Source organism: Zeus faber (assembly GCF_960531495.2).
Source record: "Zeus faber genome assembly, chromosome: 16".
Classification (NCBI taxonomy): domain Eukaryota; kingdom Metazoa; phylum Chordata; class Actinopteri; order Zeiformes; family Zeidae; genus Zeus; species Zeus faber.
The window spans coordinates 6,955,253-6,980,870 of record NC_137202.1 but is presented as its reverse complement, the minus strand read 5'-3'; the positions used below and the strand labels follow the sequence as shown (position 1 = coordinate 6,980,870).

General features: G+C 40.0%; 4 protein-coding genes across 6 annotated transcripts in view; 2 read left to right on the top strand and 2 right to left on the bottom strand.

Annotated features, from left to right (window-relative positions):
• tm9sf3 (transmembrane 9 superfamily member 3) overlaps positions 1–12,237 on the top strand; it is a 12,604-nt gene extending 367 nt beyond the window's left edge. The window contains exons 2-15 of the mRNA XM_080016849.1: positions 976–1,171; positions 1,314–1,436; positions 4,197–4,357; positions 4,589–4,666; positions 5,211–5,342; positions 7,468–7,634; positions 8,145–8,239; positions 8,358–8,488; positions 8,611–8,750; positions 9,596–9,664; positions 10,063–10,209; positions 11,055–11,138; positions 11,285–11,361; positions 11,979–12,237. Coding sequence (XP_079872975.1) covers positions 976–1,171; positions 1,314–1,436; positions 4,197–4,357; positions 4,589–4,666; positions 5,211–5,342; positions 7,468–7,634; positions 8,145–8,239; positions 8,358–8,488; positions 8,611–8,750; positions 9,596–9,664; positions 10,063–10,209; positions 11,055–11,138; positions 11,285–11,361; positions 11,979–12,046 — 1,668 coding nt within the window. The 3' untranslated portion in view covers positions 12,047–12,237. The remainder of the gene's footprint in view (positions 1–975; positions 1,172–1,313; positions 1,437–4,196; positions 4,358–4,588; positions 4,667–5,210; positions 5,343–7,467; positions 7,635–8,144; positions 8,240–8,357; positions 8,489–8,610; positions 8,751–9,595; positions 9,665–10,062; positions 10,210–11,054; positions 11,139–11,284; positions 11,362–11,978) is intronic.
• A 1,911-nt stretch (positions 12,238–14,148) lies between these two features.
• On the bottom strand, positions 14,149–17,867 carry prdx3 (peroxiredoxin 3). The gene is made up of 7 exons (XM_080016312.1): positions 17,758–17,867; positions 16,073–16,187; positions 15,409–15,550; positions 15,166–15,301; positions 14,945–15,048; positions 14,533–14,698; positions 14,149–14,334 (listed from the first exon to the last, which is right to left on the bottom strand). The coding sequence occupies exons 1-7, from the start codon at positions 17,791–17,793 to the stop codon at positions 14,284–14,286; spliced, it is 750 nt and encodes a 249-aa protein (XP_079872438.1). The 5' UTR covers positions 17,794–17,867; the 3' UTR covers positions 14,149–14,283.
• A 497-nt stretch (positions 17,868–18,364) lies between these two features.
• On the top strand, positions 18,365–21,483 carry sfxn4 (sideroflexin 4). The gene is made up of 14 exons (XM_080017167.1): positions 18,365–18,501; positions 18,616–18,681; positions 18,829–18,885; positions 19,001–19,027; positions 19,226–19,280; positions 19,434–19,459; positions 19,554–19,607; positions 19,693–19,755; positions 20,008–20,079; positions 20,239–20,329; positions 20,489–20,604; positions 20,691–20,776; positions 20,954–21,071; positions 21,144–21,483. Exons 1-14 carry the CDS (start codon positions 18,463–18,465, stop codon positions 21,219–21,221), a joined length of 948 nt encoding a protein of 315 aa, XP_079873293.1. The 5' UTR covers positions 18,365–18,462; the 3' UTR covers positions 21,222–21,483.
• A 187-nt stretch (positions 21,484–21,670) lies between these two features.
• dennd10 (DENN domain containing 10) lies at positions 21,671–25,481 on the bottom strand. 3 transcript variants are annotated; one of them, XM_080016175.1, is made up of 10 exons: positions 25,431–25,481; positions 25,217–25,271; positions 24,651–24,847; positions 24,464–24,543; positions 24,203–24,351; positions 23,888–23,999; positions 23,654–23,754; positions 23,399–23,506; positions 23,209–23,303; positions 21,671–22,589 (listed from the first exon to the last, which is right to left on the bottom strand). In XM_080016175.1, exons 2-10 carry the CDS (start codon positions 25,260–25,262, stop codon positions 22,422–22,424), a joined length of 1,056 nt encoding a protein of 351 aa, XP_079872301.1. In that variant the 5' UTR covers positions 25,263–25,271; positions 25,431–25,481; the 3' UTR covers positions 21,671–22,421. The 3 variants fall into 3 exon arrangements, with proteins under 3 accessions (XP_079872301.1, XP_079872300.1, XP_079872302.1); XM_080016174.1 differs by having other exon boundaries at positions 25,400–25,475; XM_080016176.1 differs by having other exon boundaries at positions 23,218–23,303; positions 25,400–25,475.
• Positions 25,482–25,618: the final 137 nt, after the last annotated feature.

Genomic DNA, 25,618 nt, shown 5'->3' with positions numbered 1-25,618 from the left:
CACACAGTATGTAGTCACCGGCGGAAGTGGCACACTGCCTGTCGAGTCGCTCCAAAACCTGTAAATGTAAGATGAAGGACTCTCGGTTGAGTGTTCTGGCTCACGGTTGCATCGTTTTCCCCCCCCCCAAGGGCTGAACGTGTTATTTGCCTTTTTGTCAAGCAGCCCCGGCGTTAGTCCCCGCTGTGGAGCCGGTTCCAGGGCCTCTCTGGTCTTATTGTGAACCTGAATGTGTTTACTCGGCCACGCACATTTTCATAGACAAGCTTGCCTGCAAAGTTGTCTTCGTAATAGTCAGTGGAGACAGGCGAACAGCATAACAAATAATCCTAAACAGCAATAATAATAATAAAAACCTTTTATATGGATAATTCAAAATCAATGTCACAGTTTACATTTTAGTAAGTGTCCAGTAGTGATGTTATCTAGTGGCATACAATTAAATCCAACAGTGTTCCCTTCAATTCTTATTATGTAATGTCATATTTTATACTTATTAAATATAAACTTGTGTCTCCATTGATGCATTGGATATTAACCTTTTTGTTTATAAATTTCATTGCATTTGGCTTCGGGTAATTTGGTGACTGCAAAATAATATTGACACTGCAGCTGATGATGTTAATGTTTTGCTATTTGAAACTCCCAAGAACAAGATTGTTTTCTTTGATTTAAAACCGCTGTTTCCGTTCCACCTGTAATTATAATAACGGCCACATTACTAATAAGTCTCAGAAATTTCTTGTGTGTAAATATCTCTTGAAAGCATCAATAGTCATTGACTAAATCCATGTATTTGTCTAATATGTCTTGTTTTGTTTTGTTTTTTGTCAATATCGCCTTGTCCTAAATGTTACTAGTGGTTACAGATGGACATGTATTAACTGAATATTAGATGCTACAACATTGGACCTGTAAGACTCACCAAACTGCATTGCTACTTTGTAATTCTCAAAAGTGCATTTCCTGTTACAGTACACAGATAAAGAGGAGGTGGTGTTATGGATGAATACAGTAGGGCCTTACCATAACCGACAAGAGACATACAAGTATTTCTCCTTGCCCTTCTGCGTGGGCACAAAGAAGACAATCAGTCATTACCATGAAACTCTTGGAGAGGCTCTGCAGGGAGTGGAGCTGGAATTCAGCGGCCTGGACATAAAGTTCAAAGGTATCCAACATATTACGCTACACACACTTGTTGCTCAAAACGTTTGAATGTCCTTTTCTACGCATTGCATGACTGTATAAGATGACATCCTTCTTTTGAACAATCTTAACTAAGTTGCTTTTGCACTGCTGTGTCCCCGTAGATGAAGTCATGCAATCGACTTACTGTGAAATAGACCTGGACAAAGCCAAGCGGGATGCCTTTGTCTACGCTATAAAGAATCACTACTGGTACCAAATGTACATTGACGACCTCCCCATCTGGGGTAAGTTGTACTTCATACCAGGATCTCTTTAATTTTTAGTATTTGTGGATTTTGTGTGGTTTAATAATTATTATTATTTTTGTCATAATTGGATGTTGATGCTGCATGCATAGTTGTGAGTGTTCCATTATTTTTATGTAGTGTAATAATTGTTTGGCAATGAGAGACTGTTTATTCTTAATTTGGCTCTGCATGCCATGTCACTGCGTGGCTTTTGACTTGGTAACCTCTCTTGCAAGGGCTGAAATAACTTGACGCCAGAGAAGCTAAACCAGTTCTCATTCATTGAATGACTTGCCCACACTGCTAGTGCATCAGGGACCAAGTAGCGGCCGAAAGTCATAGTGATCTACATCTGTAAATGAGTAAATATAATGACTTAAGCCTGGTTTATAGTCGGCCTGAACGATTAATCAAATTCAAACTGACATCACAATGTAATAGAACGCAATTAAAAAATTGCAGAGGTTGCGATTAAAACAAAACAAAACAAAACAAAAATAATTAAATCTTATCTATCTATCCTAAAGGGGAGATAGACAACCCCCCCGTGCGCCATCCCAATCGGGGCCGGGGGGCGATCGGGGCGCTATCTGGGCACCTCTGCGCGCCACCATTGGGGTGCCCGCGATCGGATTCGGCGCTAATGTTAATTTTCAGATTTGAACAATTACCAGGCTTGAAGTTAAATCAATCAGTCAATTTTTGTCTATGATTGAAGAGTTTTCGTTTTACAATTCAATAGTTACATGACTATTTGTTGTTCATATCAATAGGTGCATCAATTCATCATAACATGCAGGCCTTGCCTACAGGAAAGAGCAGTTTATATGTTGACTGTATCCAATCTTATGTTGGTCATACTATAGAATGATTTATTGCTTGTGTTTGGTGAATAATACAGAAGACAAGAACTTAAAAAAATTGCATACTAAATGGAAATCGCAATATTAGTCTAAAGAAAATTGCAATTTGATTATTTTCCAAAATCTTTCATCCTTAGTTTAGTCACTTGGGCCCTATCCGACTCAGAATTTGCGAATATTCGACGGTTTGGGGAGGCGCAGACAGAGCCGCCTCAGCTCTTCCTGGCTCTTCCTATATGCGAGATAGGTGGCGGCCTAGGGCACCATCCCGGAGAGGGGTTGGGAGAGGGGTTGGGAGAGGGGTGAGCCAGGCACATTTTGCTGTCTCCCTCTCCGACGGTACCAACGATGCACACGCTAGCGATGCGTGTGCCTGCAAAAACTGGGTTTTTATTTTAGCTGTAGGTTATTTTTATTCAATGTCTGCTCATGGAATGAAACAATGCCTATGGAACGAAACCGTGCGTAATGGGGACACTTTCTCCGTGACTCTCTCCCCGAACACCCCCTCTCCATGCGTTATGCGCAGAAAATAATCTTAATGGATCTTCGAGTCATGCCCCGTCCCCACACTCTTTCTAGTTGTTTTATTTGGAGGAATGGGCCCCTGCAATCCAGGCGCACGGAGAGCCGTGTTCCTGTATGGACACAGACGATTCACACATATAAAAAATATATCCCTGACTAATGATTAGACTCGTCGACTTTTAGGGGGCAGCCCTAGTTAAGCCCTTTTTATTTTTTTAATATGTAATGGAACAAAGCTGTTGTAATTCTATGTCACTTACCTTCTGATAACTGATACGATCAAGCTGTTCAAACATTGCAAAACATATAATACCTGATGATAATTTGGACAAAGGGCGGGACGCTCTAGCACACTGTAGTTCATACAAATGTTGTATTCAGAATAAATATGAGCTTTGACTCAACATCCGGTTTCTGGGATATATAGCAGCTAGTCAATTGCAATTGTTCTCGCTATATCTATGGAAGTGAACTTGCTTTTCCAGTGTAACTTACTGCAATACATGACTTGGTATGTACTGATAGTTCAGAATCTAAATCAATTAAAGTGTGACACAATCATCTTTTTAAAGTACCACAGCCAATCCATGGCCCTCCCTGAACTTAATTTTACAACCAGCAAAAATTGCACAGCTTGCGGCATTCCTGTTTAAGATAAGATAATACTTTATTGATCCCTGGGGGGAAATTTAGGTGTTTAAGGAGTGTCATTATACACACACATTTAAGGTCCAAATTTGGTGTTTTACTTTTTTATTATACTCAATACTTGAGCAAGAAAGTAAAACTGGCTATTGGTTTGAAATCAAATACAAGCTTCGGCGTAATGATAATTTAATTCCCCAACCTGTGCTGAGCTCCATCAGTTGTTAATTATTTTGACAGTTTTGTCAAAAAAGTTTTTGATAAAACTGTTTTGTTTTAGTGCCAAATTGGGTGTCTACCTGGCTACTGCTTGTGTGGTTTCACTAAGTGGTTAAGTCCTCCTTCCTCCAGAACCTGGTTGTAAGTCTGCAGCAATACATTTTCAGTTCACCAGTTGCACAAACTGAACTGGTGCAGAATTTGCAGCTGGAAGCTTTGCTTGACATAGTCCATTATAAAAACGCAATATTACCGAATCCATATTATTATTTGCTGCTGCCAGTAAGCCTGTTAGTTCCTTTATTCAGGCTGCAGCAACTTCTCGTTCTCTCTCTGAGTGAGTGAGTGCAAAGGAGATTAGAATCATTGATACTGTATTCAATTTCAATATTATGTCAAACGCTTATCTTTCCAAATTTTGAATAAGCATTACACTTATGTTCTAGTTGGACACTTTTGATGAAGATTCAAAATCTCTTAATGTTTGGGTTTTGTCGTGCAGGTATTGTTGGCGAGGCAGATGAAAATGGAGAGGATCATTACCTCTGGACGTACAAGAAACTGGAGATTGGTTTCAATGGCAACAGAATTGTTGATGTGAACTTAACCAGCGAAGGCAAAGTCAAGCTTGTGCCAAACACAAGAATTGCAATGTCTTACTCTGTGAGTGTTGAAATACAGTAAATGTATTATATGTGTGTTTTCATATATATATATATATATATATATATATATATATATATATATATATATATATATATATATATATATATATATATATATATATATGTGTGTCTGTCTATCTCTATCAGCATTATTTACTCTTTTTGTAAATAACACCACCCACGCTTTAAATCAACACAAAAAAACATGGTTATCTGTTACCTGTCGCAGGTAAAGTGGAAGAAGTCCGATGTGAAGTTTGAAGATAGATTTGACAAGTACCTTGATCCATCCTTTTTTCAGCACAGAGTAAGTCGCCTCTTGCAGCATGAAACACCAGTTGTATACACTGATCATTGCAGCTCCTTTCCCCAAGCAGATCACTTGGATTTCAGATCTAACAGAAGATCATTTTGTTAATAAATGAACATTAGACAAAAATTAACCAATTCTGGTTGATTATTTTTCTGTGGCATGTCAAGCACCAGACTGTTTCAGCTCCCCTTTCTGTGATTAGCGTTTTGGTTGGGAAGATGGTCTTAATCTCCGTCTAAATTTGAGAATTTATTACCGCTGCAGGCAGTAGTTGGAAATTAGCTTCCAGCGCTGAGTTGTACAGGGAAACGTTGTGCGGCTGAACCCAGTATCAACAGTAATTGTAATTGTTTATTCAAAATATGAAGCCATTTATTCAGAAAATCTATTAAGTTTAAATACTTAGAATTTTCATGTGAAGTCATAATTTGTTAATTTATCCATGTATATGAAGATCCTCAAGAACTTAACATTTCATGTTATTAGTACAAGTACTTCTTTTAATGGCTATGGTTGATTTTCTTATTTTTCTTTGTAGATTCACTGGTTCTCTATCTTCAACTCCTTCATGATGGTCATTTTCCTGGTGGGTCTGGTGTCCATGATTTTGATGAGAACACTAAGGAAGGACTACGCCAGATACAGCAAAGAGGAGGAAATGGATGACATGGTAAAGATTTTGCATCACTCATCCTTATACACCACTTTCCAAATTATTATGCAAATGATATTTTTCTCTGATTTTCCTAAATAGTCGATGCAAATGACAGTCAGTATAATTTAAGTCATCAACCGTTAGGGTATAATTTGAATGTTATTGAATAAACCTCAGAATGATAACAGTATTTTTCTCAAAAATAAAACTCAAAATGCACTGTTTCAAATGATTATGCACAACAGAGTTTCAAAACATTTTATAGGTTGTAAAGAACTGAAAATGGTCATTTGTTGAATTTGCAGCAATTAGGAGGTCATATTTACTGAAATCAAAAGCTATTTCAATCAAAAACATCTTAACAGGCCAAGTTACATGTTAACATAGGACCCTTCTTTGCAGGATGTCAGAACAGCCTCCCAGAGCTGCTGTTTTGATGCAAACTGCCTCTCACCCTCATAGATCTTTTGCTTGAGGATGCTCCAAATTTCTCAATAGGGTTGAGATCAGGGGAGGATGGGGGCCACACCATGAGTTTCTCTCCTTTTATGCCCATAGCAGCCAATGACACAGAGGTATTCTCTGCTGCATGAGATGGTGCATTGTCAGGCATGAAGATGATTTTCCTACGGAAGGCACGGTTCTTCTTTTTGTACCATGGAAGAAAGTCGTCAGTCACAAACTCTATATACTTTGCTGAGGTCATTTTCACACCTTCAGGGACCCTAAAGGGGCCTACCAGCTCTCTCCACATGATTCCGGCCCAAAATATAACTCCGCCACCTCCTTGCTGATGTCGTAGCCTTGTTGTGACATGGTGGCCATCCACCAACCATCCACTACTCCACCCATCTGGACCATCCAGGGTTGCACGGCACTCATCAGTAAACAAGACTGTTTGAAAATGAGTCTTCATGTATTTCTGGGCCCACTGCAACCGTTTCTGCTTGTGAGCATTGGTTAGGGGTGGCTGAATAGTAGGTTTATGCACAACTGCAAGCCTGTGGAGGATTCTACACCTTGAGCTTCACGGGACTCCAGAGGCACCAGCAGCTTCAAATACCTGTTTGCTGCTTTGTAACGGCATTTTAGCAGCTGCTCTCTTAATCCGATGAATTTGTCTGGCAGAAACCTTCCTCATTATGCCTTTATCTGCATGAACTCATCTGTGCTCTGAATCAGCCACAAATCTCTTCACAGTACGATGATCACGCTTAAGTTTTCGTGAAATATCTAATGTTTTCATACCTTGTCCAAGGCATTGCACTATTTGACGCTTTTCGGCAGCAGAGAGATCCTTTTTCTTTCCCATATTGCTTGAAACCTGTGGCCTGCTTAATAATGTGGAACATCCTTCTTAAGCGGTTTTCCTTTAATTGGGCTCACCTGCTAAACTTATTATCACAGGTTGTCTGAGATTGATTTCAGTGATCCAAAGAGCCCAGAGACACAATACCATCCATGAGTTTCATTGAAAAACAAAAAATTAAATGTTTAGGACACTTAAATTCAATTTGCATAATAATTTGGAATGCGTTGTAATCTTTCTATGTACAATACTCTTCTGTATTCTTCTATCTTTTTTTTTTCTTAAAGTGGCCGTCTGTTAGATTATTTTGTACAGAATTCCCATATTTTATATTTATCCCATATTTATTTTGCTGGCTATATAAGAAACAGCCATTTAATGTCTGTGTTCTGCATGTGCTCCTCCATAAAACTGTTTCCATTCTTGGTAGCGGGCTCCGCCTTTGCCGGCAAGAATCCACAGATCAGGAACACACAAGAAGTGAAAGGCAGACACTGTGAATTTGAAAAGTAGCGTAGCTAGTTGCGGTCAGTAAACTGTCAATATGGATGGACATTCACAAAAAAGAACAGCACCATCGGATGGGGAAAAAAATCCGCCACTACCTCAATCAACCAAAAATAAATAAAAAAACAATCAATCAGAAGAAGACAGAAAGAGCTTAGAAATGAGGGGGTGGTGTTGCATTTCCAAATGGAATTCTGGGGCTTGTATTACTCCACCATCCACAACAGATCATGTTATGGATTTCCACCGGAAAACCTTTTCTTGTGTGTCATTTGGTTTGTCCAAATGAATGTTTTTAAACTGGAACGCTGCTTTTCCCTGCAGGACCGGGACCTGGGAGACGAGTACGGGTGGAAGCAGGTGCATGGAGACGTCTTCCGGCCGTCCAGCCATCCCATGATCTTCTCCTCGCTCATCGGCTCCGGGTGCCAGATCTTCTCGGTTTCCCTCATCGTCATCATTGTCGCCATGATTGAGGATTTGTACACAGAGTAAGCATCCCAGGAGCCTCAGCCAGGTCACGTGGTTTTGGAAGAATTGAACCTGGTATTGTTATTTCTCGCAATAACTGCTCAGTAATTCAGAAATACCATTTTAAAGGATAGGAATGGATAAGAATTCTTGGAGCTGTTATCTGAACAGTCCATATCGCAGACTTTTTTAAGATTTGTCGAAGGAAAGGCCAGCGATGACTCTCCTTTATAACGTCAGCATCTTTGCTGCAACACTGAAAACATTTTGATATAAAACTGTTCCTCTTAATGTGCCTATTGCTGACGCCCTTAATGCTCAAGCTTATATTTATTTTCTGTTTTATGGCCTTAACGCATTGTTTAAGGTGAAAAGTTGATGTGATTGTGGCAGAGATGATTAATGCAGAACATCCAAAGTTTGAGGAAATGAATAATTGCAAGGCAAGTGGAAAAAGGGAGCCACTGTGTGGGGAATGGGTGCGAGGATTTCACAGGGCTCAACTCGTGTCATTTCATTTGTCTCCATAGGAGAGGATCAATGCTGAGCACAGCCATTTTTGTGTACGCCGCAACCTCTCCTGTCAACGGCTATTTCGGCGGGAGCTTATATGCAAAGCAAGGAGGTAGAACTGTCTCTCCCTGAATGAACTTTCTTCAAATGTGTTGGTTGCTGAATCGTTATCACACCTTGAATTATTTGCTTGTTGTACAGTACTATAGCCTTTGTTTCTGATAACACAGGCAGAAGATGGATTAAACAGATGTTCATCGGGGCTTTCCTGATCCCAGCCATGGTGTGTGGGACGGCCTTCTTCATCAACTTCATTGCCATCTACTACCACGCCTCCAGGGCCATCCCCTTTGGCACAATGGTGAGTCCCTCCTGAAAAACCACAAATCACAGTCCCAAAATACATGTAGACCATTGTCACCAAAATGGTCCAGCATAGAATATCAAAATTTAAGTGGATTTATTTTTTTCCCCGATTTGCAGGTTGCCGTTTGCTGCATCTGCTTCTTTGTCATTTTGCCTCTAAACCTGGTCGGAACTATTTTGGGGAGAAATCTGTCCGGCCAGCCAAACTTTCCCTGCAGAGTTAATGCTGTGCCACGGCCAATCCCTGAGAAGAAATGGTAGGCTTGGCTTCAGTGCCTTTATTATTCACATTCATTCTTAACAGCTTAAGACCCCCATACACACATCTGCGTACACATATTAACATGAATCCATATTGTAATATCTCATAGGTGTTTGTAAGAAATGTAAAATACAGGATAGCTAGACCTATACACATTGGGAATAAACCAATAAAAAACCCAAGTAGTAGAAGAGTGTTTCAGTAGAGTAAGATGTGTTGATCTGTCGTGTCATGTGCTCATACATTGGGCTGACATTGTAGCCATTAAAGAAAGTGCGTATATAAGATGCAGCGTTTCCCATGCCATAAGTAGTAATGGTCACCCAGTATTGCCTCCATCTAGAGTTTTATTTTAATTTATTCCCCCCCCCCCCCCCCAACTGCACCCAAACCGTACCGGTTTTCAAACCAAAGGAAAGTACCCCAACTGACCCAACCCGTATGACATCATCATTCACGGCCTTCTGTATTTTGAAATTCAAAACGCTTTACATTATCATTAGTTCTGTTGAATATAAAAAAGGGTATTTTAAATAGCCATTCGTTATCGTTAAGACAATGTTATATGCCCCTCTGGCTGATTTACTCTTAATATCTGCCATTTTTCAAATTTATGAGTGATCAAAACTGACCCGACCCGCGCTTTGCTTTGTTCCGCCCGGCCTTAGCCTTCACTTTATCCGTAGACTGCTTTACATTTTTACACAACTGAAAGTTTAAATGCACTTGAAAGTTTGTGGGACCAGATAACGATTATAATTTAGTTAAATACTTTGTGTTCTTTGAAAGAGCGTTATGGCTACAGTCAAACTGACGACTTGCTGCCGTGTGTTCTTTTAGGTTCATGGAGCCAGCTGTCATCGTCTGCCTTGGAGGAATCCTGCCCTTTGGTTCAATCTTCATTGAAATGTAAGCATCCCCTGAGAGTGGTATAGATATTTGAGTGTTTTTTCAAATGATTCATTTTATGAAATTCTTTGGTCTGGGCAATATTGAGACTATCTGTGGTATATTGTGGTATGAGACTGAGTATCGTGATAGGATGTAGTTAAATGTTGTTTTTAAGTCTGCTTTATTCTAAAGTAATGCATTTGTATGACCTTCATTTCTGTTCTAATCGATGCTGCTACCTCTAATTAATACAGACAATATCCACATTAGTAATGGATGTTTCTTGTATGTAATTATCTCTTGAAAGCACCAATAGCCAACCCAAACATCGGGAAGTTAGATATGGAGTTATCTGCTAAAAATGATCATGAATGCTCATGGCTTAACTTTCTCCTCCACCTGCTTTTGTTCGCTAGGTATTTCATCTTCACGTCTTTTTGGGCCTACAAGATCTACTATGTGTATGGCTTCATGATGCTGGTCCTGGTTATTTTATGCATTGTGACTGTCTGTGTCACCATCGTGTGTACGTACTTTTTGCTGAATGCTGAAGACTACAGATGGTGAGTTGAATACCATGCCAGTTTTTGGAATTTAATTTACTTACTTAAAATGTGTGGTTTGAATCTGTTTGTTTTTGTTTTTGTTTTTTTGTTTTTGATGGCAAACCCCCCTTGACAGGATGCCGCCCCCCCTGACAAAAACATGTGTACATGTAAATCACCCATTTTCTACCACAGGTTTTATAGTTTTGGGGGGGGGGTGTTTGTTTGTTTGTTTTACATTAGTTCAATTTTATTTACCTCTGGTGGGACAAATGTCAAAATAGTTAGGGTTATGTTGTTGTTGTTGTTTTTTTGAATGCAGAAAACATTAGAATTTTACTAGTTGTTGAGAGGAAAAGTCACCAAATGCATCCAACAGCACTGTGTATCTGGATGACTTGTGTTTTCCCAGTCTGACTCACTCAATCAACTCGCTCAATGAAGGAACCTGTGAATCATGCATTGATGGCAACAATCAGGAAGGACTGGTCATCCGTGGTTTTCATGGCAGCCCCATTTGTGACTTTGAAACTGACGGGCTCATCAAGATTTTGGTGGTAGAAACAAACATGTAAAAGAACAAGCAGGGAAATGCTGAAGCATTCCTGGTAATATCTCAAGGAATTGACAGCGAGTATTAGAAAATAAAAAAAATGTAGTTTCCTGCAGCTTTAAATTCCAATCCCAGTTTCAGCTGTCCTGGTCAAAAACCCAGACACCCTCCACCTATTTGAACAACTTCAGTCAATGTAAATTTAGTCAAGAAGCTGCTTAGTGCCATTGTTAATTCAACCTGCAACTCTTTATTAAACAAAGAATCTCTCTCTCTCTCTCTCTCTCTCTCTCCCCACTCCCCCTGTCAGGCAATGGACAAGCTTCCTCTCTGCTGCGTCTACAGCTGTTTACGTTTACATGTACTCCTTTTACTACTATTTCTTCAAAACCAAGTGAGTTTCAGTTACCGTGACCTTTTCTCAAACTTCGTCAATTAATAATTCACGAAAAAAAAGTCAGCTTCCCTAATGACAAGAACAAACTGTTCTTAATGTTAAATGTTTGCGTTTGATCTGAGCATCGTTTTCGGTTGTCTCAGGATGTACGGGCTGTTCCAGACATCCTTCTACTTTGGCTACATGGCTGTGTTTAGTACTGCGCTGGGAATCATGTGCGGTGAGTCCAACAGCATCCAGTGGCTTATCTGTCCAATAAGGCAAAGAGTGTGTGTGTGTGTGTGTGTGTGTGTGTGTGTGTGTGTGTGTGTGTGTGTGTGTGTGTGTGTGTGTGTGTGTGTGTGTGTGTGTGTGTGTGTGTGTGTGTGTGTGTGTGTGTGTGAGATATACTCGCTGTACCAAAACCGTCTCCGTTTTGATAAAAACGCCTATTATGCTTTATTGAAGGCTATAGGCAGTTGGCCCATTTGACGACTTCAAAGGTGGAGGCATAAGTTAAATTTCTCATACTGTCTTTGTAGCTCTTGCTAAATGTCTTTAATGGTGCCTTGGTTGAGGAAGAAAAAACAAACCTTGTCTTTGGGTGACTCCTCTTATCTAAAGAAAGAAAGAGCTCCTTCTGCGGTTGTGTTTGTGAACAGCATGGAGGAGAAATAAGAGCCAAGTGCAAAATTTCATACGCTAGAATTTACAAATGTATATATTGACATGCACATTTATCGTGTCATCATTTAATATTATCCTTTTAAATAATGCAAAATTAAAACATTAGAGTGTTTAATGCCTAAACCGTCATGTTGTGTATGCTGTTGTTGGAAGAGTGCTTTCTTGTTGCAGGTGCTGTTGGATACATGGGAACAAGTGCCTTTGTGAGAAAGATCTACACAAATGTGAAAATCGACTAGGAGCGGGCGGAGGGGAGACCTGCCCCATCCTATTCTAACAAAGGCGGCGGGCACAAGTCATTCTTTACTGTTTTGTTTCCTTGCTTTTTTCATTTTATTTTTTCTTGTTTATTTTATTATTATTTTTTTTTTTCTGGTTTGCAAAGAGATTGCGCAATCTCATAGTTTGTAATTTTTCAGAATGAATTTCAACGCCGCAAAACAAAGTGAACAAGAGCAAGTTCGCGGTGGCGGGGGGGGCGGGGAGGGGGGGGGGGGGGCGGGGAGACGTGACACGCGACACGCGGGGTTTCTGTTTTTAATCAAATGCTTACAAGCGAAAACATACACATTTCGGAGCGGAACGCTGAAGTGTAACACGGCTTCGCTTTCCAGTCCAGTCCCACCTCAGACCAGAGAACATAGATCTTTATTGATGGATTCGTCTCGCTCTCTTCAGTGAAGAGGCCTAAGTGTACTGAAAGCCTTTGTTCTATTGTATAAGAATATTGGAGAGTTGGGTTTGTCTGTGCTCTGACTTGATTCTATTTTGTATTGCTGAGTCACTCTGAATATCGTTACTTTTGTGTTTTTTCGGTCTCCATTTGCTTCACCATAAGTGATGACATCACAGCGCATCGTGCGGTTGATTCAATTGACTTCCTCTGCAATGACGGAGGACATGAAAACCATCCCCCCCCCCCCCCTTTTTTTTTTTTCCTCTTGTTTTTTTTTGTTTTTTGGGCAGTTCTAATTCCGTTACAGTAGCAATCCATCCAGTTGAGACGAAAGATGTTTTAGTCCTGCTGTAGTTTACTGTACAGTTGAAAAAAATGAAATAAAAAGACGGGACTGATCAACGTTTGAGGTACAGTACCAACAGATTGTTTTAAATGGTTGTTTGTTGTGATTTCATTTTTCCCCCATTTTTCTGTTTTCTCAATGTTTGGGTTTGAATGAAGTCTACTTGTAAAGATAATATATGGATAGGTGGGGAAAGTGTATATAACCTTAATGTACCTTTAGATGTAGATCCCAATGTATTTTCGTTGTACAGATTTACTACAGGGTGTTTTTTTTTTTTTTGTTTTTTTTTAAATGAATCATACAAACTTTTTTTTCCTTTTTTTTTTTTGTCTTTCCTTTTGTCTTTTTTGGTGCTTAGGGTGGGGCTGGTGGCGTTGTTACATCTTGCCTGAAATTGCATGAAGTTTTCAAACCATCAAATTCCGGCTTGTTCAGCGCTGTTTGTTGGTGTTGACTCGTTCAGAGCAACACAAAAGGGTGATTTTTACTTTCGTTTTCTTGGGAAATCCTGCTTATAAACCACCTCTACTGTTCTAACTTCACGTATATATATTTTTTAAAGCTTTAAAATGGCTCTCCATCTTCAGGTAAGCCGCCTCCTTCACAATATTTTTGTTGCCTAACCGAAAAAAAAAAAAAACATAATTGTGAATGTCCAAAGGAATCAGGCGGTCGCTTCGTTCCTGCAAACATCCTGTACAAAGTGAAATTTATGTACACTCGATTAGATGTTTTAATTACCACATGCAGTGCTGCAGTGTTTCAAATAGTTTCTTTGCCCCCATCTGTGTAAATACAGTATGTACCTCACATGTATGACAAATGGCTATGCCTTTTTTTTTTGTTTTGTTTTTCCTTCCAAAATTCTGATTCTCCCCCCCCCCCCACTAATGTTGATTTTTGGCACCTCATGTTGTGTCCCACTAATGTCTTATAAGACATTTAAAACCTGCATATTAACTTGCTGTAAAAAATAAACAAAATAAACATGTTTATGTACAGGGGTTATGCAAGTGTGGCTTTGTTAATGCTGTTTATCAGGTTGACTAGTTTGAAAATGTTGCCGTGAGTTACAAGCTTTGCACAGATGTAACAGGAAATTAAGTCTTGACCTCTTGAGAGGAGAACAAGCATTAAAGGTGCATCAGTTGGGTTCCAGCTGCTTCAAATAGCACAAATAAGTCACGGCTTGGACTTCATATGCTTCGTGTCTTGTCTGTAGAGTTAAACACCAATGGACCTTAACTTTTAGAAGATGTGGGGGGGACCTTTTTTTTGTTCAACTTTGACAAGGAAATAAATTGAAACAAACTAAATAGTGATAAACAATATATTTATTGAATCATGTATGGATGGGGTGTGGATAAATTTACTTCAAACTCAAGACAGTACATTTATATTTTTCAGACCTGGTTGATCTACTGATTTATTACGAGCTGTATGTCACTTCTTTAATTGACTTTCTCAAAGTACTCCTTGGAACCTTCAGGGGTGGGCTTGATCTGAAACAGAAAACAACAGAATAAGATCATGCTTCAGCTATGATTAAATTTAGTTTATATTGCAATATGGCGGCACAGACTGACGCCTCAGGTGACGACATTAATTTACATCATCAAAACTGATATACGCCGGACTGGGATCTGAACTAATTGCGACGAAAAAATTAATGTAATCCTGTGACTCCAGCTCAAACTCACCGTGGGAGATTGTGGAGTCCAGCTGGCTGGGCACACCTCTCCGTGGGTCTCCACAAACTGGAAGGCCTTCACCAGACGCAGAGTCTCCTCCACGCAGCGACCCACCGGCAGGTCATTCACGCTCATGTGCTTCACCACCCCATAGGGATCGATGATAAACAAGCCCCTGAAGAACACATTTTTAAATAACACTGGTAGTTTTATTATTATTTTTAGGGAAAGTACTTGCGGGTTATATTTCTTGCGGCAGAACGAGAGATATTATTCAATTTAACTACTAAATAAACATGTATTCGCTTCCAAGTTTTTCTTATTCCACAGGCGGAAAAAATACAAAATAATTGAAGGATCTGTCTGGAATGCCAAATTATTTTTAGAAATATTTACATACAAAATATATTTAGGGACATACCTCAGTGCAATACCTGGACCCTCCAGGAGAATCCCGTAGTCACGAGATATCTTCTTATTAAGGTCAGCGAGGAGAGGGATATGGATTTTGCCCAAGCCACCAGCCTAAAAAGAAAATATGATTTTCAACTTATTCAATAGAAAACATTATTTACATACATATTACATTACATATGTTACAAATCAATATTGCGAAACATTGTGAAAAGTGACTCAGGACACCTTGCGTGGAGTGTTGGTCCACGCCAAGTGAGTGAAGTGCGAGTCCACAGACACTCCCACAACCTCACAGTTGACATCGTGGAACTCATTCGCCTTGTCGCTGAACGATATGATCTCTGTTGGGCAAACGAAAGTGCTGTAAGGAGGAAAATGGACCGAAAAAAAAATAAATACAAATAAATTATGGCAAGCCAGAAATTCATTTTGGGCACAATTTTCAAAACGACAAACAGAACCACTCACAAGTCCAGAGGGTAGAAGAAGAGGACCAGGTATTTGCCCTTGAAGTCCTCGAGGCTCATCTCCTTGAACTCCCCGTTGAGGACGGCGGTGGCGTTAAAAGCCGGCGCAGGCTGAGTAACAGCTGCAGCACATCTGGCCGCGCCTGACGGGGTTCAAATAGGTTTTCGTTAATAACCAATTACCACCCGAAGACCATATTTCATCTGTAGCGTTCTCCCGGAACCTAAGCTTGTATAGAGCTTGGTCTGATTCACAACTGTGTATAGACTCCTTTCTCTGGATAAAAAAAAGTTTGACACCAACACAAAATATCCCTAAATATTAACTCAATAAGTTAAATGTCCTCAATAATCACGATTATATTTCAATTTCTTTCAGTGCTATTGTATCTTGATGAAATCCATAACTTGTCATATAGTGATACATCATTATTATGTCAAGATTTGACCTCACATTTCTCACAATATTTTGATCAACAGATGTTATCATAATAAATTATTGTTTATATGATTGATTATTATTATTATTTATTCATTATTATACATTTCAGACAGCCCTACTAGGGCCGACAGCCAAACCAAGACTGCATTGGCAACGTGTTTATGATTGATGCAGTGGATGTTATAGAACTTGGTGAAGATAATTGTGAGTTGTAAAAACATACTGGCTGAAAAACATGCTCTCTGGGGGGCGTGGCAGGGTAGGTTCCTCAAGGCTCTGCTTCCAGAAGTACCATGTGGACACAAGGCGGCCCTTAGGCCTCCCACTGTAGCTCTGGCCTAAAAACAAAAACAGCACATTAACAAGACATAGTAAATGCACTGAGGTAAGCTTAAAGAGCTTCTGCGTCTCTTAATAAAAAGAACAAATGCAACATTTGGAAAGGACTTCTTCCATAGGCTGTCGGCACATTATCAACAAGGCGGAAGCTCATTTAAGGCTGAATGGAATATGATCGGTGTAAAATACACCAAAAATATCTAAATTTGCCTAAATAAATCCCTGGGACGGGCTTTTCACACAGTGAACACACACCCTGTGTTCGGACATATTAAAAATGTATTCGGGACATTGAATAATATGCTATCATCCCATTTTGGACAGAACACATGCACATTGATGAGCAGCAATGGCGCCCGGTGACTCCCACCACACACTCTACATCCACATGACGACTTCACATTTTTAGGGCAATTCATTTTAAACACAACCCACAAGGAGAGCGCCATCTAGCGACAGGGTACTGTCGGTGCAGATCCCCCTTTTTCTTTTTACTCCGCAATACTCCAGAATCTTACGCCACACTACGCTCTCTTATCTCCCTCAGAGCGACAGTAAAATGTCGGCGAGAGAACAGCGGACAAGGGAAACTGGCTCCGACTCGCTTAATTATTCCCCGATGTACAGGTGACACATAGGTCAACACTATACTTTATAGGGCCTGTGAACTAAGACACCCGATTTGACTTGTTTTACCGTTTCCCATGGACAAAAAAAAACCCAAAAAACACGCACGATAAAGGCAAGAGGAAAACTGGAAACAGCACTACAGCTTTGCTTTCAAACTTCGAGCTGGACAACACGATGTGGTCGTCTCATAATACCTGAATGTATACAGTATGAGGTTGACGCGTGTCTGCTGACACACTTATAATATATAATAATAACAATTGTCGTACATGTAATTGCGATCAACAACTGAATTGTCTGTTGTGTTCACTAAACGCCCCTACAATCGCAATAATTCACATTCACCGTAGCAAGAAAAGCACCGTAACAGCACGGGCGGACTTAATAATTAATTTTTAACTATAATAATTGTGAATAACATGTGGATAATTATTAATTACCTACATATTGCATCATTTCTAACGCTGGCGCAGAACTTCCACGATATTCGGGTGGAAACGTATGATTGGAGGATCATATATTTTACTGAATTATTGCGATGAGCTCAAATAAAGACACGAAAATAATTCATAATATTTACATTTTGAAAAATTGTCTGAGTGAATGACTCAATTATTTTTTTAAGTTAACTGTGTTGCTTTACTATGGTATCTAATAATACAACCGCACCCATATATATATATATATTATCTCGGTTAAAATGAACAATAATAATGACTTGAATGTGACTCCAGCCACTTGTGAGACGGTCCCTTGGGAAACCACGGCAGGCGGCCTGTCCTCCGCTCCGCACGCCCGGCGTGGTTGTCAAGTGCGTCGCAGCGCCTCACCGGCCCCGGCGAAGGCCACCGGACCAAGGCCTACGGATCGTTGTTGCACGATGAGGTTCGACGCCTTAAAACACAACGTGTGATCGTTTTTAATGAAAACTGCACTTACAGAGGTCTTCCACAGTCTCCCCACGGTGGCTGCCATTTTGGATTATGACCAACAGGAAGACTTAGTGGGTGTGTTTTACGCAACAGGTTTTTTTTATTTTATTTTATTTTATTTTTTTTAACAAAAAGACGCCGTTATCGAATGTTTTAAACTATGTGATCTTCTGTTATACAATATTTGGTACGGCTGTTTTTTACTTTAGAGTGCAATGGGGTGTGAAATAATATATTCACAAATGCGGACGGAAGAGCGCAAAATGACGCTGCAAAAGACAGTACGACGCTGCGTTCTTTTCAACTCGGAAATTTAAATCAAATAGAAAAACTCTTATCGGAAAAGTGGAAGGTCATTTGAATCGGAACTTCGCTTCGACTCGAGATTGTAGAGGCAGACGTGACGTTGACAACCAGGCACACTTTCCTCTGCGTGTTTTTTTTTTTTTTTTTTTTTTTAATCATCATTATCATTTTTAAACGAGCCCAACTCTTTGTGCTCGGGAGCGGGCATTACCGATCGGAAATGCCGATTTCCGAGTTCCGTGGACCGCGGCAAACGCGCCCTCGCTGACCACGTGGTTTATGCGGAAGTGATTTGTAAACAGAATTTGACCTCGAAAGCGTGGCGCGTCCGTCGTGTTAGAATGTGTCGGCTCTTGAGAACGCAAACCTCACATAATTAAGACTTAATACGAATTCGCGGGTTGAAATGGATCCTAATCTGCTGTATTGGAAAAGCGAGGGTCAGGTACGTGGTGGTTCGCAGGAAGTGCCGACTCCGGTGGTGCTCCGGGGGTGTTCAATCGCTGTAAAACCATCATTGTTTTGAATGTTTTGAATGACATTTAAAGTCCCTTTTCAGGCGTTTCTCGGCCGATTAAAAATCTGGTTTCGGCTCCTTGATCCAAGCTCCTTGCTTTCCTCCAATGTAAGTAGAAATCCGAACTTCTTAGATTCAATTTTACAAATGGCTTAAATTCAAAATAAAACTTCGAGTGTGCTGCGTTTGACTCTCTGCACCTGCAGGAACCTCCGGTGCAACCATTACGTGTTGTTTACTGTTTCTTCCCCTCAGGCTGAAATTGAGAATGCCCGTTCCACGCTTGGAGGGGCTCGCAATCTATGTGAGAAAGTAAGTTCGAGGGTCAAAAATCTGATAACACATCAAATATAATCACATTCAGCGTTGCACAGATTTTGGAAAACAAAAACAAACAAAAAAAAAACCCTTTTGTTTCCTCTTTTAGGATGAACATGCGTTGACCCTGTCCCTTGTAAGTGGAATGGCAACATGGAAATAATATGTTCAGGTTATTTAATATTAATATTTCCAGTTTAGGTCGTCATTATTCTGACTGGAACAACACAATGTTATTGTTTAATGCTTGTTTAATGTCATGTTTAATGCTCATTAGTTACAATTGGAAATTAACATAGGAATATAAGCTGTAATTGTTTTTTTCCTCTCCCAGTCCTCTGTACATGCTGATTCTGGTGCTCCTCTTCCATTCCTTTTCCGTCCTCCAGGTATTTTGCGTCGTGCGATTACAAATTCTATTAATACGTTTGCACATAGTTGGAAAGTTAAATTCACTGTCGTGGCACAGCCGTTATATGCTAAAACAACGATAATTAATACTTATATAACTGTTTGTCCTCGCTATTGTTCTTTTCCTTTAGCATTCTTACCAATATCTGCCCCTTTGGTAAGTTTGCTTTCGGATAATAATATTAGCAAATACTTATTAGTCTTGTGTTTGTATACGGTATAGCCTGTTAAAAATATATCTATATTTCCAGGTTGTTGCCAGCCTTTTGCCACATAGCAGTGTCAAGCCAGCTCTGTTATGGCAGGTAAGATGCTCATCATGTTTAAAAACCTACAAACCCCACAGTCACACTGCTCACTACAGTAACTAAAAATAATGCATTTTTCCAGTTTCTGTTTCAGAGTTACATTGCTGGATTTAACTATGCAAACAGAAATTCGTCTTCACAACAGGTAATATTTCTATTTCTAATGTAAACTTGAGCTAAAGCACTGAAATCAAATTCTGGATTCATCCTCCAAAAATATATTTGGGCTTAATCTGACTTCAAGTTCAAGTTCAAGAGATTATTAGTCACATACATATACACTTAATTATATTAAACAATTCAGTGGCTTCTTACATGGGACATGGGACCGTTGCGTCTTTGAAAAATAGCTGTGTCTGTCGCATTATCTTGACCGTCTTTCGTTATCTCTCACCAGCAGGCGCAGACGGCGTCTTTAAAGCAGTGGCTTTTGATTGCGGGATCGGTTAGCTACACAACGGTTGCAGGGGTGTGTACAACTTGATGACATCTGTGGTTTGACCTAAGATATAAACTATATCCCACATGTGCGCTGCACATATTTACAAAGCTATTGATGTGGGGGAAAAAAATGACGATTTCTGACAAATCAATTTGACAAAATGTAATGAAGCACCTAATGTTTCAGGCACTTCCATTCATAATAATTCACCGGCTTGGTATAACGACTGCGCCTTTACTGAATTTCTTCAGGTCAGTCCTGCCGATTCCCCTGTCGGGTAAGTAACCCTCATCTGCTGTCCTGCAGTGATAATCATTTTCACACTATTGTGTCAGGAAAGTAATTTGCACTTAAGCTTATATTTTTATGCTGTGTAATAGATGCAAAAGAAAGTCCCCCGTTCACAGTGGAAGTATTATTAACCTCCCCCCTCCAGCTATCCTGGCCTCCTTCAGTGTCTTAGCCATCAGGAGTGAGGAGTCAGATAATGGAGTCCAGGTGTTTGATTCAAACGGGAATTGTATTGGAATCTCAGGAGCAGCCGGAGACCAGGTAAGGGCGTCAAATTAATATTATTTTTCCTGTATTAAAGTCGACAATGCAGAGCTTTTCAACAGTGTTTGTCTTTGTATGTTTAGGCTGTGAAGGACACTGCATTGTCAAGAGCAGCTTTATTAGGCACAACAGCTGCTGTGCCCAATGTGTTGCTGTTCCTCTTACAGAAGTAAGTCTCTGTTTATGGGGGTTTTACCTTCTTGAATTCTGTTTTAACGGATGCCTGGTACTGGTCGGGCGGAGGAACATTTATGCTGCTGAGCTTTAGTTGGTGGTAACCGGCACACAGTCTTATATAGTATAGTAATCTTTAATAGATTCAATTTGAATACATTTCCAATCACAGGAGAAGATTGTTCCAGAAGAACCCGCTGCTAGTTGCTCCTCTGCGTCAAGTCAGCGCTGCAGTCGTCTTCGGGCTGATGGTTCCAGTGTCCTTCAGCCTCTTTCCACAGCTGGGAACGGTGAGGTCTGCATTCCCTCGCTGTCACATCACTACTTAAAGTAGAACTCAATAGCCATCCTCTACTTTGCAGATTAAAAAGGAAAAGTTGGAAAAGGATCTCCAAGCTGCGACAGTTGATAGCAAGCTGTTCTACCACAGGGGATTGTGAGATGACTCCACGTACTGCAGGAGAAACACCAAGACGGCAAACTGCTTTCCAGCAGAAAACCTGAAGCTAACGCTTTTTCGCCTGCGATTATGGAACTCTTGAGAAAAGGGTTCAGCACATCATTCAGATCCTGGTTTTTCAATGTTGCATTTCACATCAGCTGATAACTTGAATAGAACTGTTATGTCTTTTCCTTCCTGTCACATTGTTTAGGTTGTTTGAGAATATTTATTTGCATTAAAAAAAACAAAACAGTTTTGATATTTAATGGAAACATAGAGTATTGTATGAAATATACATCAATTCATGAAGATACATTAAATTACTTTTCAAATTTATCTGATATATATATATATATATATATATATATATATATATATATATATATATATATATATATATATATATATATATATATATATATATATATATATATAAAACAACACCTAATATGAAAGTCTTGGCATTATGGACAGACTCATACCCAGGTACCAGGGAACAAAGTATGATGCACAAACTATACGTCATGAAACGTTAAGACAATCAAGAATTTGAAAAATGTTCCTCTGAACAATGTGGAAAGAATCATTATTTCAATGTTATTAGAGATTTTGCTAGCTCTAGTCCAGGAAAATCTCCAATTTAAAAAGGAAAATATTAAGCACCATATACTGTCTTAAAAAGTATGTATGGCACAACCGTTATTAGTAAATAGTTAACATTGATGGAAATAAAATAAACACCAAAACATTGTAAAATTACTTATCTGAGACAGTGACTTGTTAACCTCTGATAGCATTTAGTTTCACTTTAGAGGCCCATTTACTAATCAGCATACATATTGTACATTACCACTGACCATAGTAGCTCACATTTTAAGGCTTAATGTCTTTTCAGGTTTTGAAAACATTTGAATATGGTGAGAAACCTCCCTTAAAATGATCTCCTGGTTCCGCTGACAACTACGGCAGCAGGATTTTGTCAAAGTTACTTCATTTTGATGTATTCCGTATACAATGACACCTGTACAGTCCTTTAGTTTGTTGATAGTTACACTGGTTTATAGCTTTAATGTTGCCAGGTAAATGTTATGTCCATATATTCAGTGCATACGCAAACCTTTTTGGAGCTAATGGCGAACAGCAAAATACACACAGCATCACAGAAAACGGCCTTGCTATGTCAAATCCCACGGTGGAGTTATATTCTTAAGAGCTGCTCAGCAGCTGCCAAATGAAACAGGAAGTTCTCTGTGGCCGTGGGGAAGTGGTGCTGCTTTAAAGCCTCTAATGTAATTTTGGAATTTTCACACTCGTCAGCTATGGCCATCAAGTTAGCGACTACCTCCTTTGTCTTCACAGAAATGTCCTGTGAAAGAAATTGTTTTTTTTGTATTAGAAATTTGAAGCATCTTTTTGTTTTAATACATATAGGGGCAGTTTCGCTGATGGTGTTTTTAATCTGAATCAGGACTAAACGAACCCTACTTCAATGAATCCAGTATTTAAAAATGCCTTTCTGAGACGTTGCTTAATTTAGGATGAATGAGTTCTGGACTAGGAAGTCCTGGACTAAGGTCATGAAGGACCCGTCAGCTCCTTCCGTCTGGATTTGGTTCTGGTCTTAGTCCAGGTCATTCATTTCCTCTGTTGTCAAGGTCGACCTGGAGGCCACATCCATTAATCAAAAATTTAAATTTAACACAGAAGGGTTAAATAAAAAAAATTGATTAATGGTTAGACCTAGATCAATTCTAATCTTCCTTCTGGAAATCAGGTTTTTTTGGGGGGGGGGTTTAAACCAAGACTAGGGCAAGTCTGAAGCTATTTAAACCACAACTGAGAAAGGACATTTCCGTTCGTCCAGATTAAAAGTGTGATTTAGTTGAAGATTAGGCCTGATCTGTACCTGCGAAACCGCCCCCTAGTCTTTAACATTTCATTGTCACATTGTGGTTTGGAGTAACTTTAGTGCGGTCGGTTCTCACCTTGATTACCTGAGCATCGGTTCTGTCAGCATCCTCTGCTGACTGGACAATAAGATGTCCAATGTCCTTGTGCAACTTCCCCATAGCCATTGCCTCTGTGGCAGAATAACAAACAATGAGTTTATTTCATACATAATTTAAGCTTTATTTATTTATTTTTAAATCATATTTCCTTTTCATGGACACAAACCTTTGGCAGCCTGGGACACTGTGATGGTGCTGTCTGGTAAATTCACAAACACGTCGAACAAGTCAGATCTGTTACTTGCATCTGGATCTACGAATCCTGCCACATATCCTACAGAGAAAATGAAACATAATTTTCATATTTTCTGCCTGGCGACATGAGGGAAAAAAATGGTTTTACCACAAAATGCAAGGATGAGCTTCACAAAAATATAATTTTGTAGGGTATGATAATAAATGAAGCTGCGGGCTTGCTAACCTGGGCATTTCTTGAGGTCTTCCAGTTCAACGTCCGTCAGGTGCACATAGGGATGCAGAATGGACCAATCTTTCCTGTGCCACGCAAGGGCCGGCAGAACTCTGGAGGGATGACCGTCAGGAAGAGGAAAGAAATACAAACCATTCATTTAAAAAAAACTAAAAAAAAAACACAGAGGGAAGGCTCTTTCTGGCTTCCAATTCAAGAATGTTTTATACTTCATCCAATATTCACCGCGTGAACTCCAGCAACGCTTCAATACGAGGATGATGGACCATGATTCTTTTCTTCAGCATGAGAGCAGTATATAGGATGACAGTCTCCATCCCAAACTGGGCCACCAAATCTAAATTACAGTGAGGAGGAAGAGAGGATTCTACATGACACAACATGCTACCGACCGACCAAAACTGATACGAGGGCCAAGCCATCCGCTCATTTCTGTTCACTGTGCTTTCTACCAAGCTGGGCTATGTGAGTTCAACTCCATTCAGGGTCAAAACTAGAGTAAAAGCAAGCGGTATCCGTTCCTCTTTCTGGACGTTTTACCTTTGACCGAGCCTGCCAAGTATGCCTTCCTGATGTCATAATCCTTAATAAGAAATGATCCATTTTCGTCACTCTGGCAAAGTCCTTTGGTTAGGACAGCGATATAACTTTCCATCATTCTCACTGGACTGCCGTGTTTGATATACATTCTGAAAAGGAAAAAAAAGAAGAAAAGAAAACGGAACGGGTGACGGACAGATTGAGCACAGTTTACTATTCTACATAGAAACAAATTGGAATTGTTAGAAGGGCACACAGTACCTGCACAACACTCTACTAAAAGCAGCATATTTCTCAGGGTTGAAGTCTTTTGCAGTAACAACGATTGCAAAATGAGTAACCTGAGGAGGAATATTAGAGACAAATTTAATTCAATCAAACTAAAAACAAGAACATTAGATCAGGAGCAACCAGCGTGGGAAATTGTTTATCAGTTTTGAAACCGGACCTTCTTGAGGATAGTAGGTTCCTGTACTTCCACGGTGGTTATATAGTACCAGGCCCCACAGAACTGACCAAATACAAAGGTGTGAATATCCCGGCCGTCCTGCGTCAGGCAGCACTTGCTGAGAAGGACGCCCCTCACTTCTGTGCTGACGGAGGGATAGCACCACACCCACAGTGTGTCTCCATTCACATCTTTCTCTGTGGATCATTAAAAAAAATAAAAATAAATCATTGGGGCAGAATAAGTTACTGCGTATTGAAAATGCTGACGCCAACGCCGCAGATGAACTGTCTTTTTGGACATTGGAATTGTGGACGACCCATGGATGCATTGTCGTTCTCCCTCAGATATGATAACTTTCTGGATCGCGCCTCGCCCTGACGTCACCTGACAGCGGAAGACGCAGGGCGCAGGTGACGTCGTTCGATGACGTCACCGGCGTCCTGCGTCGGGGCAAGATCACACCCGACATCATGTGACGCAAATTGACACGGGGTCTCAAAGTTAAATTCGACTTCGCGCCTGTGCAAGGCGAACGGAGGCGGTTTTCCTTTGCGGCGTCTCACCGATTAGCCCGACGCTGGACATAAGTTGCGTTTCAGTCGCTGCCATGTTCCATACCTAGAAAAAAAAAAGTTATTAGTTATAATACCGGGTGAGAAACCTCTGCTGAGTTCCGGTCAGAGTTCGTGCAAACAATTCAACGAATACATTTACCATGACCGAATGCTAATTGCAAACAGTAATACCTGTACAATGGCAGTAGGATTTTAGTCGTACATTAAATGTGCATAATCAAAGATCGAGGCGTGACATCCAGGTCGCTTCCTTCTTCCGGGTGACTGGAGCCGACCAATCGGATTTGTCCATTTTCTTCTTCGATGTGTTTTTAAATGCAGCTGGCACACAGCGTGTTTGGGGTTTTAGCGCCACGTGCTGGAACTTAAAGGTACACATTTATCCTAGAT